The sequence below is a fragment of the Hakea prostrata genome, chromosome 6 (assembly GCF_041222555.1).
Source record: "Hakea prostrata isolate BN-2017 chromosome 6, UWA_Hpros_2, whole genome shotgun sequence".
Lineage (NCBI taxonomy): Eukaryota > Viridiplantae > Streptophyta > Magnoliopsida > Proteales > Proteaceae > Hakea > Hakea prostrata.
This window is the reverse complement of record NC_142605.1, coordinates 37,590,587-37,609,147: the sequence shown is the minus strand read 5'-3', so window position 1 is coordinate 37,609,147 and position 18,561 is coordinate 37,590,587. Positions and strand designations below refer to the sequence as shown.

Here is an 18,561-nt window from a genome sequence, read left to right as displayed (position 1 = left end):
CGGAGATGACCATTGGATCACGTGTGAAACTTTTGCTTCACTTTACCATTCTGATTTAGACAACAAAGCTGGGTTTTTAAAATATCATGTTTTTCCACCGGAACCGGCGACGGACGGGCCCGATATGCCGGTCAAGTTAAGAGGGGTGGTTAAGTTGTTACATTTGTCGCTGCTAGTTCAGAATTCAGAAAGACCAACTTGGGTTGATGGGTGGGCAGGTTCTGTGGGTTCGGGTCGGGGTAACTTTCCGATGGAGGTTCCAGAGTGGAGCCCACATGCACAAACCGGCCATGACCTCAGGATTGCGAGTTCTCTGTCCATGTATAATGATCATAGCTAGAGCCTCACGCCAGACCGTGAGCCGTAACGTACAGAACCCCGAGCATCATTCCGTTCTGTCCTGGGTCCCACATTCCACTACACGGGCAGAAAAACAGAAATATATATGGCGCGAAATGACCTCCCAATCCCTAAGAATGCAAAATTTTGTATAGGTATGGGGTGAGGTACACGTACAATCAGGGTCATTATAGTGAATATACTAAAAGAGTAACGTAACGTCACGTTTCGCTAACAAACCGATACGTTCAATAGCATCGTAATTTCACGGTCGAATGAGGGTGGTTTTGCCATGTAACGGGAGCTAGGGCAACACGCAAACCCACTCCTAGCTAGAGAGAGAGAGAGAGAGAGAGAGAGAAAGCTGTTCAATTACGTCACAGGGAAAAATGTCATCAAACAGAGAAGATTATTTTAATATTTTGGAAGATGGTTCAGTGAGAGAAGCTGGGGACCGTGATGGGCTTTAAGAAAGCTCGATGCTCCGTCCCGTTAGATCCTCTGATGTACATCCATCCCGTTTGGCTTTCTCGTCTCTCCCATCTCTCTCTTTCCCTCTCTTTCTCTCTCCCCCCGGTAGAAGATGGGAAGAGAAAGCTAGTTCAGTCTCTTTCAGTGGCAGGTGGTGGGTGGTGGTGGAGAGGTTGCCACCACTCTGAGAACTCTCTCTCCCTCCCTTCCCATAGAGCCTAATTCCATTTTCCTTCTTTTCAGTCCCATCTGAGACTTTTCCTGCAATCCAGCTTTCTTTCTCTCTCTCTCTCTCACATCATCTACTTCCTAGATAAGGAAAGGAAGATAATGAAAAAAGAGAGACTGACACTGGATTCCGTTGATTCTTCAACATTTATTGCTCTTCTTATATAAACTCACCTGTGCTCCATTCTTCTATTCTCTCCGTGTTTTTTTCTCCCTTTCTCTATAACTACTATTGCCTCCCTCTCTTTTGTCCTCCACCTCAAACATTGGGATCTGATACCTCAAGTTCAACTGTTATCGACGACAACTACTTCCTACAAACAGTAAGAGACATCCAAATTGTATTTTGTATATTTGGCAGAAGTGTTTTTATTGTAGTACGGGCAGAGCGGCTTCAACTCCCAGGACTTTAGGTGTTCTTCTTCTCTGATTCTTCATCTTCCTGAATCCTACCTATCTGGTGCTTCTTGTCTTTCTAGTTTACCACCATTGTTCCTGTGCAAGTTCTATATCTGAACTTGGGTAGTTGGAAGTTGGAAGTTGGAACCCAAGAATGCATCTTTATTAGCACTACACCAACCAAGTCATCATACCTGCAGGATTGCATAGTGAATCAAGCGTCCTGCACCTTCTTTGATCGGTGAGGTTATCATCTCTCTCTTGTGGGTTTCACGTAGACTGAATTCTGTTAATGCTGACTCTTTTTTTCATGAATGAAGAAGATCTTGCGATGGGATTCTTAATATATACTTGCATTTAAGATTGCTTTAACCTTGCATGTTGATTATTGTCAACTTGTTTAAGACACGTATGGTTCATCGTTTTCTTTCTCTCACCAGTTTCTCTTCTCTTTTTCCATTGAGCACTTAATGCTAAATTGTCAAGACAATTAGACGACTCTAATACACAAAATGCAATAATCCATTCTTGGTCATAATCTTAATCATGTTTTACATATAATTTTGACTCCATTATCAATGGGTTACTAACGTTCATCTTGTCCATGGTGGGTCGTTTCATTTTGAGCTACATTATCATCGGAAGAAATTCCTGTTTCTTGGATAATCCATTTGTATCTTTATTTTTCATAGATGTACATTTAAACTAAAATGCAACAGATAATCTTTTCTTTTTGGTTTCTGGTTTCTGTTTTCTTTCTCAATTGTAAATTCTATGAGAAATTGCATGTTGACATTTGTCTCTAATAGTAAGGCTACAAGTTATATAACGCTATATTTTTCCATATTTCATTTTAGCAATTAAGAGTAAGTTGCTATCTCGAATAGAAACTTTAAATAATCCAAATTGCTGCTATAGTAATGACTGTTTCTTTTTAGAATTTTGATTAATATTATCAATTTGATCACTACTACTGTTCTTGCATTTTCTTATAATAAAAAAGTTTAGATTTCCAATGTATATGTAGATCAACTTCTAATATTACATGTAGGTGAAAACATTTACAGTTCATAGTTCATACCACCATTTGATTCTCTGTTGCATCAGATCATTTCTTGAGAGATACCTTTAATTTATAAACAGTCTAGGTTGCAATGAAGCTTTCTAAATGGTAGGGCTTGTAAAACCACCTTCTTTTAATTTCCAATCGGTAATATGAAATTTAATGGTCTATCCTATGTGGGTTGCAGGTTATACTCAGTTGGAGAATATGAATACTTCTTCACATGTTCCTCCGGGCTTCCGGTTCCATCCAACAGATGAGGAGCTAGTTGATTACTACCTCAGAAAAAAAGTTGCTTCAAGAAGGATTGACCTTGATGTCATTAAAGATATTGATCTTTATAAGATAGAGCCATGGGATCTTCAAGGTGGTACCAATTCTGCAGATCACTATCCCTTCTTCTTAGTAGGATATAAATGTTTCTTAGTTTTCATTGATTTTCAATTATATATCACATAATTTTTTTTTCTTCTTAATGTGGGTTTGTTTTTATTTTGAACAGAAAAATGTAAGATAGGAACTGAAGAGCAGAATGACTGGTACTTTTTTAGCCATAAAGACAAGAAGTATCCAACTGGAACTCGCACTAATAGAGCCACAACAGCAGGTTTTTGGAAGGCCACAGGGAGAGATAAGGCTATTTACTCCAAGCATAATCTGGTGGGAATGCGAAAGACCTTAGTATTTTACAAAGGTCGAGCACCTAATGGACAAAAATCAGATTGGATTATGCATGAGTATCGTCTCGAAACAAATGAAAATGGAGCAACCCAGGCAAGTAGACAACATTGTATCTGTTTTTTCTCTTGTTGATTAGTCCATTTCACATTAACTACAACAAGTGGAGTTGTCTTTCAGGAAGTTTGGTTGTTCAAGAGTAGGTAAGAGCAATCCTTTGTTAATAGAAGTTCGGTGATGAATTGGATATACGGTTGCACATAGGACATTAGGCCTAGATTTATATTAGGAGGTGAAAGAAAGAATTAAAATGCCCTTGCCTAGGAATATACGATCCCAAGATAAATGCTAACCCAAATCATAAAAGGACACATCACTACTTTTAAAACTTCGATCATACTTAGGTAAGCATATCAAAAGTTGATTTAATGAGAGCCTCGTGAATGGGGCATTGCTGAAAGTGCAAGCACAATTATAATTCAACTCATGATTGATAGAGCAATAGTCTAGCCATAAACCATTTTGATTATTCTGTTAATCATACAATGATTTTGAGACAAAAGAAAAATAACAAAAAATCATAAGTTGACATACAAAATCATCTATTCTTTTTTTTTTTTTATTTGTTGTTGTTGTTGCTAAGAGGCACAGTAGCTACAAGCCACTCGTGTTATTGCTACTTAGGCAAACCTGTATAACACTCTAGGCAGAACTTGAGGCAGAACTTGATTAGGGGGAGGTTTCAGATGAACTTTTATGGACTATTGAGCAGACTTTGAATTTGTAGTTTCATCATGCTTCTCTTCCTTTTATCATATCTCCTTACTTTTATGGTGTGGAATAGAAATTATTCACAACATGGGATTTTCCACTTTTCTGTTACAGGAAGATGGCTGGGTTGTCTGTAGGGTTTTCAAGAAGAGAGTAACGACTACACAGAAAATGAGAGAACATGAGTCCCCATGTTGGTACGATGAGCCAATATCATTCATTCCAGATTCTGATTCACCAAAGCGAATTGCTCAGCCTGATATGGCATACCATCATCATCCATATTCCTCCTGCAAGCAAGAACTAGAGTTGCAATTTCACATGTCTCAGGGTCCCTTCCTCATGCTTCCTCAATTAGAGAGTCCAAAATTCCCACATTCAGCAGCCAGTGCTAGTTGCAGTTCTGTGGCTGCATATGGTCTTGATGTTAACCATGGAAGCACATTGCAATCTTCATCACTTACACAGGAAGAACAGATGCAACAGAACCATCATCAGGATATGAACTCTCTTTATAATGAGCAAGCAGTAGATCAAGTGACTGACTGGAGAGTTCTTGATAAGTTTGTGGCTTCTCAGCTTAGTCATGAGGACGTAATTTCCAAAGAAACCAATTACTCCAGTGGAGCCAATGCCTTTAACATGTCTGATCACATGAACATTCTTCTGCAGCAGTCCAATAAGCAAGAAATCTCACCGGATTACGCATCTACATCAACCTCCAGTTGCCAAATTGATCTTTGGAAGTGACATCTATACACTATATACTGATCTTAGGAAAGGAAAAAAGAGTTGAAAGTGAAAAGAAGCTACTGTTTTAGGTTGCTGTACATAATAAAACTGAAATGTGGTAAGCCTATTCTCTCTGTAATATTGATAACTAAGATCCAACTGTGTTAGCCCAGGAACTCCATCCTCTAGCTAATAAGGTAATATATCATCATTAGGTGGAACATGCACCGAGTACTACTGTGTTTGACTCGGTGGGTGTTTGATATATTTACCTTTGTGCAGCAAGCATTGTCTGCATGCATGTGATGGACTTTATTATGTTGTCCATGTGGGATCGACTGGTCCTCGATTCATTGATGTCTTTGTATGTTCTACCTAATATTGCAAGATTTACCTTTCCTTTGAAGTAATTTTCAAGTATGTTTTATGTTCCTGAATTGGCTTCTGTTCAGTAGTTGGTTGTATCAGTACTGAAGAATTTTCTCTAAAACAATATACACAGAGAGAGAGAGAGAGAGAGACAGAGAAAGAGAGAGACAGAAAGAGAGAGAGAGGAGTGTCCGGCAAGTGAACTAAAGACAATCCAGATTTGAAAGCAACGAATACCTAGTAATAAATGTAAAATCTGCATCATGGATAAGGCACTAGATGGCTTCTTCTGGTTTGCTTTAATTATGTTGAAATCCCCTGGTTTCAGGGGCTATAAACTTCTTCCTTTTAGGAGCCTTGAGTGTCTGTTGAGATAATTATCTCAAGACAATGACTCAGACTGATTATTTGAGACGCTTTAATTATTATACATATTCACAAGTATTGCGAGCTTCATGAATTCCGTGAAAAAATGAATCTTGTTTTTTTTTTTTTTTTTGTCAAAAGAAAACTGAATAAAAATATATCATGGGATGTGCAGCAAAGGCCAGATCCTCTACCCATCCGGCTAGATGTTTATGTTTTTCCTATATTTTCTCAGGCCATCTTTAATTTTTCTTATTAGAATTCAGAGGTGGGCCTCCTCCTAATAAGCGGTGGAGAGGCGTGAGGGAGCACAGAACTCTATCCGTCGAGGGTAGAGGATCCGGACTTTGTAATAATAACTTCTAAGCATTCCTAGATGGAAGGACCCATGTATTGTGTTGAATCCTAAACTTATGTCATCGTTATGACAAAACACAAGCTTGAACTACCGATCCAGCTTCAACATTTCATCGGCAGAAATTAACCTTAGGCAAAACATTAGGCAGCTGAAATGACCATTTCTTAAATGAATAGAACATCCCGTCATATGTAAGGTATATATCCCAGTAAAAAACCCTTGATGGTAACTATCCAAAATTTTTTTTTTATCACGAGATGAAAATATGACGATAAATATTGTTTAATGGGGGGGGGGGGGGAGTGTACTCCTGTGCTTAAGACACATGAGAGGTTGGAGTAATGCCATTTTGAGTGAAAAGGAAGGATGGTGGTGAACTTAGTTTTATATGTTATATAAGATTTGTGAAAAATGTAGAGCTGTCTACCGTCTCTCTCCTTGTGACTGAATGCGAAAACTCTCAAACATACCTTGTTGTGTAGATGACTAGGAGAAACAAGCCACCTAGCTGTACAAAGCTATAACACCTGCATGCAAAATTTGAAAATTTTAGTTTGAACTTAAACCAATGCTTTCTCTTACAACTGAAAATCTGAACTGTTATTACCTGCATATTCGACCAAACACAATGGTGATCACTACAAATAGGAATAAGTAAGAGGATAGATAGAATGCAAAGCTGAGAAACACAAGAGGAAGTAGTACAAGCTCTGAGTTGAGGTGCTCTTCTGAATCAAAGTTCTCCCACCATAAGCCACTCATTGTTTGTTGCTTCGGAGGTCCAAGAAACAAAGACTTCTACTTCAAATTGGAAGTTGAAAGGAAGAACCAACAATAGCTGGAGATTGAGTGACTAGTGTTCGAGCACCCAGCAAGCTTTTTATACCTGTGACAATGAAACAAAGTGTCGATCCCAGAACAGCTGTAGTGAAAAATTATCACTCTTCACTTATTCTTCAACTGGAAACACTCTAGGGTGGAAGTCAAGCATGGTAGCTAGGTGCTTTCAAGCACTGAAATCTTTCAAACGACAAACTCATTGTGTGTGATCTTATGAAATTATTAGTAAAATCCCTAAGAGATAGCAAGAGTGAGAGAGACAGAGACAGAGATGCTTGGAAGGAGGAATCCTAGGATTGAATCCTTGTGTGAATGAAGTACTACTTTCTGGCTAAGTTTGATGTGCAGGTTCTCATTAGGGTTGTTCTACTTTTGTTAAAATTGTTTCTTACCCCCGCTTGGCACTGCAGAAGGAATATTTTAGTTTACGTTTGGTACAGCCAAACAGAGAAGGTCACTGCCCTGCAAAGTCAAGCACCCCAAAGCATGAATGAAGGACACAGAAGGTGAATAATTAGGGTTTTCTAAGCATTGTTTGCAGGTGAAGATAACATCATTAAGCTGTGAAACACACATGTGATCTCATTATACATTTGTACCCTAAACCCAAAACTTAACCAGTCCCCATCTTCTTATGAAATCTCTTCCTCTTTTCCAAAGCCCAATTCTGCTTGCCCAATATTCAAATAGCACTCTTCCATTTGAAGTCATTATATAAGCTTCTAGCTAGTTCGCCTGGTGTTGCAGGAAGATCTCCATTCTATTGCTCGTAAATAGAAGAGTCGAAGAGAGAATATTTTCAAAAATGGATAAAGCTTGTGAAAGGAAAACCATTAATGGGCCAGCCAGTCAAGGGGGGGGCATGCACCTTCCCTGCAAGGAAAGCTTGAGACAACCTCAAAAGGAACATGTGGCCTGGTTCCTCTGCTATAATGATTGATTTCCCCTCTTTCTCTTGGCTGACTCGGGCCCATTGGTAAAAATGAAAACAGAGCAACTACATTACTTTAAAGGGTGGGAAAGAACTTGACTTGGGAAATGGAATTCTCTCCACGCAGTGATCATAACAAGACAAGCACAGAGTTCACAATCCTGTGACCATCACACACTGTCACAATGCTCATGTAAAATGAGACAAAGGCGCATCTATCGATATACTAAATGGCCCACATGTGGCAAAGAAATGTAAAGAACATGGCTTGAGCCAACAATCATGGAGACAATTGCGTGATTCTGTGTTTATTGCTTATGTATCTACTTTGGATTAGATACAACTCTAGAAGGTAATACTTTCAGGGGAACAACATACATGATTCAAAACAGGAATACCTTCCAGTCCTATCTCCTACTGTCGCCACATATATACGCTATTAAATTTTGGTGATTCATATAAAAAGTAATACATGCTCTAGGATGTTGGTATATTTCTATTCATAGCTTCCATTAATGTGTTTCTGTAAGCTTTTCATGCAAAGAAGCACTTACGGCTTCAGTCATCTCCTGTAGCTCCACATACTTCCCAGTTACAGAGTTGGGTGGCTTGTTGGGGCTTGATGGTTCCCATACTGAAATTCGTGATGCATTGTAGAAACGGATGAGCTTTACCTGACCCTGTATGAAGCTTCTCGGCAAAATTGCTTTCTTCACTTTTGGTTGAAAATAAAAGATCTTTACTATGTAAAATGCTTTTGCTAGACAATTTCTTTTATCATTATTTTCACTATATAACTAATTATTGCATCCCAAATCACAATTCCACAGGCGCAGCTTCAGATCATGTGTAGTAGGAAATGTGCCCAAGTGTTCAACGGAATGGAACTGACCTTGGGTCTTTAGTTCCACAACATGATACCATGGCTGAACTGACCCCCTACAGCATACCAATTACAGAAGCAATCAGACAGAGGCGACCCAAAGATATCTCATCTGGAGTCACTGCAGCTTGCTCAGTTTTCCTGATGACCTACTAACTTTCAAAATAGTTGCGAATAATCATGATTCATGTAAATAGCAGATGAATTGGCCTATAGGGATAATAATTTAAAGCATTTCCATTCTCTGATCACGTTTATACACAATCTGTATGGAGTGTTTTTCTGTAGCCTAATCATTTGGCATCACAGAGACCAGTAGCTTGATCACAGAACCCATCCCGATCAAGCAGCTTTGGTGGCGGAGCACTTAGCAGAGGAGAAGATGGGCTCCCATATGCACTTCTACGACTGTTTCCACAACCTAGGCTTACTCTTGTGCTCACCCCAGTGATAGGATTCGTCCCACTAGCATACTTGCAAAGAGCCTGGACGGAGAGCATGCAAATTGATAAAGTACACTTTTATACCTAAATAATGATGTAACTGATATAAAAGCATGAGAATACCATTGCAAAGAATGGAAAAGAAGGAAATAGGAAGGGGGCAAAGGGGGAACAAGTAGAATGAGAACCGCCCCCCCCCCCCTCCTTTCTCTCCCACCAACAAACAAAAAATCAAAGAGTGCAATTATAAGGGAAACAAAAGAGACGTTAATAGAGGTCACACCATTTCTCCATGATCTTCCAGGTGCTCCCTAAGGACCTTTGCTGCTAATATGTGATCGGATCTTTACTCTAAATGAAGGAGCTTCTCTTTTATGAAAATCATTTTGTTCATAGTTGAGAGTAACAAAGGTCTAAATAACTAGCACACAAACTACAGTTGTGCAACTACATTCATCAAAGGATAGCATAATTAGTAGCCATAGCACGAGGTTCATCAATCTGAACAAGTGCCAATTTTTGGATAATTGAGAAAAACCTAAAATGTGAAATAGGTAGAAACACAGGGTGTAAAATGGAGCTATGAACCTGAAGTCAAACTAGATTAACCTGATATCAGGGATGGGTTGCGTAACGGTAGAACAATTAACCGCATTGAAATCAAATAGCAAACAACTCCAGAAACTAGTATCTATCAGAGAAACAAGCACAAGCAGCATAAACACAGAAAGGAGAGTGGGAAACCAACCCCAGGTTTAGCGAATCTCTCCCATTCTACCATAGATTCTGGCAGTGAAAGGCAACTTAAGTTTTATTAATCAAATCATCTGAGGCTAAGCAGCCTTACATTGATTATATAGATTGAAAACTAATGCCTACTATAAGTAGGAGTGGTTACAACTTAGCTGAAAATATAAACAACTGTTAAATAACTTCTCAAACTTCTACCATGGAGAAAGTAAAGCTATAAGCTACTACCCGTCTGCCTATCTTGTATTCACATTCTAAGCCCAGAGTCATACAAAGGGAACACAAGGAATAGAAGGACCACTTCATGCATAACCAATCCCAAGGTATATTTCCAATAAAATAACCCTCTAGGTGACTTACCTGCATTACCCATTCCCCATCTTCTGCATTAGACAAAACATAAATGCAGTCACTCTATAGATTACACATAGCGTCGCCTTGGTGTCCAGGATCTTTGTTTGACTTGGGTGCATTGTATGCCTTGCTCCCTTACTTGGTAAGACCTGGGGTTTTAACCCTCTTCAACGCATTCGTTCACCTAGGCATCGCCATAACTATATCTATAGTGGACTTTGTCAAGCAATAGTGCAACATATCCAAATGCCATGATGCTATGAATGAGGAACTTCTAGAGGGTTCACCATGTTTTTGCTTCCACAGCAGACCTTGAAAAAAAAAAAAAAAAAAAAAAAAAAACTTGCACTTGAATTCAGTTGATCAGAATCTCCCAGACACCAAGAAAGAACAAAAATGTTTTAGATAGATAAGATCGTAATGGTTGTTCCCTCTTGGATTTCAACTCTTCCTAATTTATTTGTTCTTTTTTATTTAGTTGGATCAGCAAACTAACATGCAGTTAGTAGTTATGAGCAAAAAACATAACCCTCAAGGACATAAATGGAATTAAAGGCACTGATGTACCTTTAACATCAGATATTACTTCCTCAGCAACCAAAAAATTTCATTGCTGGATGATGTGTCATTTGAAGCAAGCACCTTTTGAATGCAGAAACCAAGACTATGAAGGTATATCAAAACAAACAGGAATTAAGCATGACCCACACTATATGCATGTTTAGAAACCCCAATTATGAAGTAAGGGAGATCAAGAGGAAATACAAGTGACTACCTGTTTCTGAGAAAGGTCAATGACAGCATCACTGAAGTCAGCACCCTCAATAGTTGCACCACCAAGATCACTGCGAGTGAGAACAGATCTAACCAGCACAGCATTTGTGAAGTTGGCTTCATTAAGAACCTAGGAAAAATTAACCAACAAAAACATGAAGGATAAAAAATGAGTGTATCTGTCGCGTAATCTGTTGCTTAGGTGGAATACTTTATTTTTCACAAAAGCAATGCCCATCTTGCCTAATGAATTAGTATGTTGACTGACTGCATGAGAAGGATATGATCTGGGTGCTTCAGTTTTACAAGACTTACCATGCGATCCATCAACGTGTCACTCAAATCCGCTCCTAGAAAATGAAAATAAAAATAGAAGAATTAAGTACCAATAAAATAGAGGGAAATAAGCTATTTATTATAAATGTTTGCAGGACAGAACCATACCCACCAAAAACTAAAACAAATGAAGATGTGTAGATTTATTCTATCTTTATATGTGATACACCAAAAGTCCACTTGCAGCATCGAATCCATTAGGAATTGTGTCAAGGAGTGACACAAAGATATCCTTGACACAAAGATAGGAAAAAAACAATACTTCAAAAATTATAAAAAGCTATGGCTATGAGTATTATGTAAGGAAAGGTTCTCAAATATATCTCAACTGAACAAAAGCTAAGCATTCAGACGATTCCTTTGATTGAGAACACGTACACTTCATCACAAAAGAATTGAATATAAATTTAAGCACTCACTCATTGTGATCACAAAGACCCTCTAGCCAGAAGACTAAGTGGGAACCCCAGGATGGCTCCAAGAAACCTCCATTGGCTGGTCGAACCCTTTATGAGGGGTATTTTGGGCATTTTAGCCCTTCATTTACCTCTGAAATTAATTCAGGAATTTTTCAAAATTTTGTTGAATCAATCTGAGTCAGGTTTGGATTTGTTTGGAATATTTTATTTTGAGTTGTAGTAGTTTTTGAAGGAGTCCTATGAAGTAGTTTAGATAAGAGTCCAGTCTAATGTGTAATGGGATCCTATCAGTAAGGAGATCCTAGTTGGAGTCAGAGTTTGTTATCGTAGGTTATAAATAGCCTCTTCTTGCAATGTTATTTCTCAGTTTTGATGATTAATTGAATAGATTGAGTTGAGGACTAGGGTCTCCTTATCAGGTATGCATTGATTGACTGTTTTGTTTGAGATTTCTCATCTTCTTCAACAATCCAGCAACTTCAAGCCTTCATCAAAGCCGTCAAGACATCATCAAACAGTCAAGGAAGAGAAGCACCCCCACCCCATTTCCAGCCCTCTCTCTTGTCCGCAACCATCCCCCACCCCTCCCCTGTCCTGTGCAACCTTCCCCAGCTGCTGCAGCAAATCAGCAGCATTCCCTAGATCCCACGACTACCCCAGGGCCTTCCCCTAACCCCCACGACTTCCCCAGCCCCCTCCCCTACCTTCTCTAACACCCGCAAGTCTCCCTCCCCCTCCTTCTTCCCCACGGCAACCCTAGCACCCCACCCCTGCAGTTCCTTTTCCCCAGCCCTTTAGCCTCCCATCCCACTCCAACTAGGTCACATATTACCTCTTTTTAATTAAAACCCTAAAACTAAACAAACATTCAAATCACTTAAAAAAAACCCTTTCTTTACCTTCAGCTTCTAAAATAATCTGCAATTCATCTTCTTTGTGGAGAAGAATTCTGCAGAATTTGAAGAGTTTCTGAAACCCTGGGTTTAGGCTATTCAGACCCTTTAAAACTTCTGAACCTTTGAACCCTAGATCTGAGTCACAAAACCAGCCAAACCCGATAAGCAGAACCTAGTCTGCAAACCCTAAATCCAGAATTCTGCAATTATCTCAAACCCCGTTCACACTGTACTGAGTTGAAAGTGTGAAAATTACCCTCTGAAACCCTAGAAATTTCATCCCTCTTCGCTGGAATTTTCTGGGCAGCCCACAAATCTAAGGAGATTAAAGCTTCACCCTTAACCCTTGTTTAAGCAAACAATTTAATTATGAAATAGAATTGTCAATGTAGTTGAATATCAGTTATTTAATTTCTCTTGAATTTGTTCTTTTTCTTTCCACCATGATTCCGGTTTTCAACTGAATTTCTGAACCTAAACCCGTAAGAATTCTAGAAATTCATCAACCCAAGTGTCCATTTTAACCTAATAAACTTGGAAAATTACCAACAGAATTGACATCACTACTTTCCTTAAATGAACTCTGCTACCTGACTGGACTTCCAGAGAGTTGATAAGCTATTCCAGATTCAACATCCTCAGATAGAAGTTATGCTTAAATTGAACAAATCTGTGTCTCATAGATATCCATGTTCAGTCATTGGGTTTGATATAGAAGGGTGCATTGAACAACCAGCCAGAGATTGAGACAGAGAGAGGAGCAAAAAGGGAAAAGAAGAAAATGTCAAAGACCATTTGGAATTAATAATTATAGGCAAGCTTCATCAAGCCAACAGTGCATCAACTCTTAAAAACATAAAATATGCTCTGCGCCTTCCCAAAAGCAAGACAAGATACTGTCCGCAAGAGTGGAATGGCAATGATTTATCCTTCATCTGATTAACATAACAAACTGCACCCTGTTCTGAAATAGAAACTATCAGTCATAAGCCAACAAATTAACCTGTAAAGTTTGCCTTATATGCAACAGCTTTCTCAAGATAAGCACCAGTAAATGTTGAACCACTGAAGTCAGATTCCCTCATATCAGCAGATGTAAAGTTGGCCCGTCTGCAAAAGCCAACTCAACTGAGTACTTCAACAGCTGTATTTATTAGAATGAACACCAATACATCATGAATAGAAACAGAAAACAAGTCAAATAACACAGAGATTTAACGTGGTTCACACACCAACGCAGCATGCTACGTCCACTAGTGAAGAAAAATAACTTTTACTACAAGAAGATTATAATGGAGATCTCTCAACCAATCGCCATAATGGCATTACAAAAACTCTTACTCAAACCCTTAAGACAAAAATCCCAAATCTCACAATGACCTAATAAGAGAACATAGGTACATATGCATAGAATTTAATCAAGTAAATGGGTCGGCCAAAGCCGTCTACATTCATTACATATCTCACAAATCAGATCATTCAAGTCGCCCACCAAAATATGTTCATGCGAATATAACTTCGAAGTTACATACAATAATTTGTGTCTACGTTCATCACAAATCTCACAAATCCGGTCATTTGGATCCCCAACATATGTCATTTGGGTTCATTTTAGAAGTCGGGTACAACAATTTGGGTCAAAATATAACAGTATTAGGTAGAGCATTGAGTAGCTGATTAGCAAGCGATATACTACTGTGCTTGAACATTCCAATATGCTCACTTCCACTATAATATCTACAGGGCTAGGTACCCAGTGTACAAAACTCCCCAACCGGTGACCACTTGGTCAGAATGGAGCAACCTTACCGTTGCACCAAGTTCTGATTAAAATTAACTACATGAATTGAAAGAATCTAGTCACCTGAAGTTCTCGTTCACGTGAACTGCTTTCCTGAACAAGAAACAGAGCAGTTAAACAATTATTCGAAAAAAGGAGGGCAAATTTGGAAAATTTTGAAATGTTTCATGATGAAATGGACTTGAGATCAGCAGAACCGAATTGAGCAGCCGAGCCAATCCCAAATTCCCCACGCACGTCGGCTTCGAATTTATTGAGATCGGCAAAGGCGGGCATAGCAGGGCTGAAATTTATAATTGCTGCAACCAATGCAGTTGATAGCAGTGTCTTCCACTTCTTCGGTTCTGTTTGATGAATTGTGAATAGTAATTGAAGTCTACAACGATTTCAGAACAAACACAAAGCCGGCAAGTGTTGGAAGGGCAGAACTCACCAGTGGAACTAGAATTCGGAAACGCATGACAGGCAACGAGACAGGGCCTTGACTGAGTCCGATGAGGATTCCGAAGCCCATAAGAAGATGATGATGAGGCATTTAGGGCTTTATGATGGAGTGAAGACGCCGAAACGAGCGCCATCAGGAAGCATACCAAAGACAAAGACAAGACACTAGAAATGGAGGATGGAGATGACTGCTGCCGGAGGGAAAGAGAAGGCGTTTGACGAAGTATTTCCTTCCATCCACATTTTTCTCCACAATTCGAAAGGATTGGTCTTCAGGAAACTGCAGTCGTGTGCTTTTATTTTAGACACGTGTCGTCAGGTGGATATTTCAAGTTCGGACCTTCTATCCATGGCCAAAGAATAGTAGTTGTAGTTTGAGTTCGACTTCAGTGTTGTGCAACATTGTGCTGCAAATGGTCCAGATCTTCGTTTGCTGCAGGTGCAGCACAAGCAATTTCTCTTGAAGTCTATGTTACTCTCACTTCTCTGGCGTATATTAAGAGGTAGATCCACTTGGAGATCTTATCTTTGTTCATTTTGATAACACTTGAGGTGAACTTTACGCCTATTGTGTGTTGGAGTTTGAATCACCTCCTCATTGAGGGAACATACACTCGTTCCCTAATCAATAATTTCTTCAATCTAATAGTAGATTTTGGGTAGGTGATTTCAAGCAAAGGGAAAGTGGAGGCTGGCTGGGGGAGGAGGTATTGTAGTTTCCGATAATGCTATATAAATTATATATAAATTATAACAAGGTATTGGAAGAAACGATGGATGAATTAGAATATCCCCCTTCATGCACTAAAGGAGGGGCATTAAATAAGACACAAAATTAGTTTAGTTATTTAATATTAAGATAGTATTTTGGTCATTTCATATTAAGTTAATTGAGAGGAAAATTGGTCACAATGTTACTTTAGTAAATAAGCTACTTGAGGAACCAACATGAGTTTTGTTTTTCTTTTTGTTGATAGAATAGAGATAACTTCAATTAGGTAAACATTTTGCAATTACATCCACCGTGAATCATAGTCTACAAAAAAGGGAGTCCTATATGATAGTTTATTAAACTAAGTAACCCACATGAATTTTATCATCACTTAAGTGAGAACTGTGAGATACACCTATTAAAAAAAAATCTAAAATAATTGAAAGATGAGAACCTACTAGGTATTACACAGACATAACCACTATTGTGTGGTAGAAAAATCTCCTTTGATGGAGAAATGATCCGAATTGGGTGGAGAGAAGTGTGGAGAAAGCAAATAAGCCTACCCATTTGGGTAGAGAGTCCAAACATGATTATTTTTGACAAATATTTCTTTTTTTTTTTTTTTTTTTTTGGTCAAACAAATATTTCATATGACCTTGTTTTTTTGGGTAACAATCCATATGATCTAACAAACGAAGCAATAAATATCAAGAGAAGAGTCGATATCCAAACTGAACATTCGACTAGACAGGGCTATGGTGAATGTGCAATGGAGATACTCTTTTGAAAATGCATCGGTATTTGTGAGATTAGCAATTGCATCATATCACAATTCACAATCACATTTGAATGGGCACCGAGGGAGGAGCTGCTAGGGGCAGTGGCGGAACCACGTTGGGACCTGAGGGGGCCATGGTCCCTCGGATTTTTTGAAATTTCAAATTATACCTATATTTTTTATTATTTCTCTTACCTTACATGTGAAATACCACTATTTGGCCTCCCTCCAAAAATTAAAAATAAAAATTTAAGATAAAGAAAATGAGTACAAATGTCATTCTTAATCATTATCTAATGGATTTCATTAAATCCCTAGTTTTAAGGAATAAAAGGTTAAATTCTAATTAAAAACTAATTCACGATCCATGAATTTCTCCCTATATATTCTCATATATTTTAATTCTTATTTATTCTCTCATGCATCTCCTCTTTTATTCCTATTTTTTCTCACACGTTACACAAAATAGTGGAGTGGTTAGCAAACATTGGAATTTTCCTAAATATTCTCCATAGTTATTAGGTATTCACTCTCCCTTTCTCAAATTATTCATCTCTCTCTCACACACTCACGATTTTTCTAGTATTATTTTCCTAAAATATAATTTTTATTTGTCCTTTGTTATTTCTTTCTCCTAAAATTTTTATTCTACTAATAGCAATTTAAATCTTGTTAGAATTCAACCATTGATTTTATCATATTTAATCATAATCATTGATTTTATTTATTTTTTAATCCTAAAATTTTCTCCTAAAATTTCATTTCCTATTAATGGAAATTTAAAACTCGTTTAGAATTTCAGCCATCAATTTTATAATATCTAATCGTAATCATTTAATTTTATTTTTGAATCTTTAAACTTTCTCATAAAGTTTTGATTCCTACTAATAGCAATTTAAATTTTAAGATTTTTTTAAATTTTTTCTCTCACAATTTTAGCCATTCTTTATTTTAATATATTTTTTATAATTTATTTATAATTGTGGAACCCACCTGGATCCATCATTGGCCCACGTATTGTTGGCCCCCCAACATTCAATCCTGGCTCCGCCCCTGGCTAGGGGGTCCACGCTCTTTCAGGTTCGAGGTTGCCTGGCTACGACATCACCAATGCAAAGAGGTGGTCAAGGAAGCTTGGGAAGTGCGGCAATTTGGAAGCCAAGATTTAGTGTTGGGCAAGAAGCTCGAAAGGTGTAAAGGGGATCTTATACATTGGTATTTGATAATTGATATTCAAGCTCTACCATATGATCAAATGTTGAATAAGAGAGAGAAGGAGGTGCAATCGCTCTAGAAAAATTGCCTTGGAGGCAAAATTTTCACATTGATAGGCATCTGGAAGGGGACCGAAACTCGGCTTTTTTTCATGCTACTACCATTCAAAAAAGAGACGAAAAAAAAAAAAAAATAGAATGCTCAAGCTGAAAATAGACAATGGGGAGTGGACCCAAAGTAGTGATGAAGTCTACAGTGAATTGCTTCACCACTTTGAGGAGGCAGTTACATCTAAGAATGTATCACAGGTAGCCATCGACAGAGCTCCTACATGCGTGGATTTTGTTGTTCCCATATTCAAGTTCCCATTTGGTTGAATGAGGGAACAGGACATAGAATATACACTTGCTGCTTGAACTATTTATTTAAGAAGAGGTCACGGCCATAAGGAGAGTCACCTTGCCCTTACTTGTAACAGGGTATAAAATGGAGTTGGGAGCTACTTTGAATAGCAAATTCTCCACGAATACAGTTTATGATCAGTTGTTACTAAACAGTAGAGATAATCTTATTTAGTAGACCTCCTCGTTAAGAAGACATAGGTGGGAAGATATTAAGGATAAAGGTTGGAAAAGGTTATGGAGCTGCATCATCCTTCCAAAAGTTCGTAATTTTATGTGGCAACTTTGTGCTGAGGGTGTTGCCACTGCTGAGAACCTATTGAGGAGGTAGGTCAAGGTTGATTCGGGTGGGTAACCAAGAGGCTGAATCAAGCAATCATATTTTGTTTCAATGTCACTTTTTGAGAGCTGTATGCATGGTTTAGTAGTGGGTTCGAGTTACTACTACTGTCAATGAGGGAGCTTTCCTTGCCTGCTCTCCTGGAAGTATGGGACTATTTCAAATTCCCATCGAAATAGCAAACCAAGGAAGTGTTGAGTCATATATCTTTTGTATGTTGGCATTTTTAATTGGCTTCAAAGGAACGAGTTGCTATGCAGAGGTATGAAGATCCAAGACTCCTCTTGAAGTGGCAGGACAAGCCGAAGTTGCGTTTCGTGATTTTTTGTCAACTCGGGGCATGATGTGTTAGGGTTAGGGTTTAAGTACAAGGTTGCTTAAAGCATTACTCCCTGAGTATCTAGATTGGAATACCCAAACCATTGCTTCCAGCTAGTATTTATAGAATGAATACTGAATTCTATTGA

General features: G+C 38.4%; 2 protein-coding genes across 5 annotated transcripts; one reads left to right on the top strand and one right to left on the bottom strand.

Annotated features, from left to right (window-relative positions):
- The first annotated feature begins 924 nt into the window (after positions 1-924).
- LOC149013872 (NAC domain-containing protein 7-like) lies at positions 925-5,110 on the top strand. Of its 2 annotated transcripts, XM_089159124.1 has the most exons (4): positions 925-1,678; positions 2,688-2,867; positions 3,003-3,274; positions 4,064-5,110. In XM_089159124.1, the coding sequence occupies exons 2-4, from the start codon at positions 2,708-2,710 to the stop codon at positions 4,697-4,699; spliced, it is 1,068 nt and encodes a 355-aa protein (XP_089015250.1). In that variant the 5' UTR covers positions 925-1,678; positions 2,688-2,707; the 3' UTR covers positions 4,700-5,110. The 2 variants fall into 2 exon arrangements, with proteins under 2 accessions (XP_089015250.1, XP_089015249.1); XM_089159123.1 differs by lacking the exon at positions 925-1,678 and having other exon boundaries at positions 2,421-2,867.
- Positions 5,111-7,831: 2,721 nt separating this feature from the next.
- On the bottom strand, positions 7,832-15,046 carry LOC149013871 (Pentapeptide repeat-containing protein). 3 transcript variants are annotated; one of them, XM_089159429.1, is made up of 7 exons: positions 14,635-15,037; positions 14,383-14,545; positions 14,265-14,294; positions 13,404-13,510; positions 11,065-11,099; positions 10,751-10,879; positions 7,832-8,913 (listed from the first exon to the last, which is right to left on the bottom strand). In XM_089159429.1, exons 1-7 carry the CDS (start codon positions 14,777-14,779, stop codon positions 8,722-8,724), a joined length of 801 nt encoding a protein of 266 aa, XP_089015555.1. In that variant the 5' UTR covers positions 14,780-15,037; the 3' UTR covers positions 7,832-8,721. The 3 variants fall into 3 exon arrangements, with proteins under 3 accessions (XP_089015555.1, XP_089015556.1, XP_089015557.1); XM_089159430.1 differs by lacking the exon at positions 7,832-8,913 and adding an exon at positions 9,102-10,286 and having other exon boundaries at positions 14,635-15,046; XM_089159431.1 differs by lacking the exon at positions 7,832-8,913 and adding an exon at positions 10,543-10,639 and having other exon boundaries at positions 14,635-15,046.
- Positions 15,047-18,561: the final 3,515 nt, after the last annotated feature.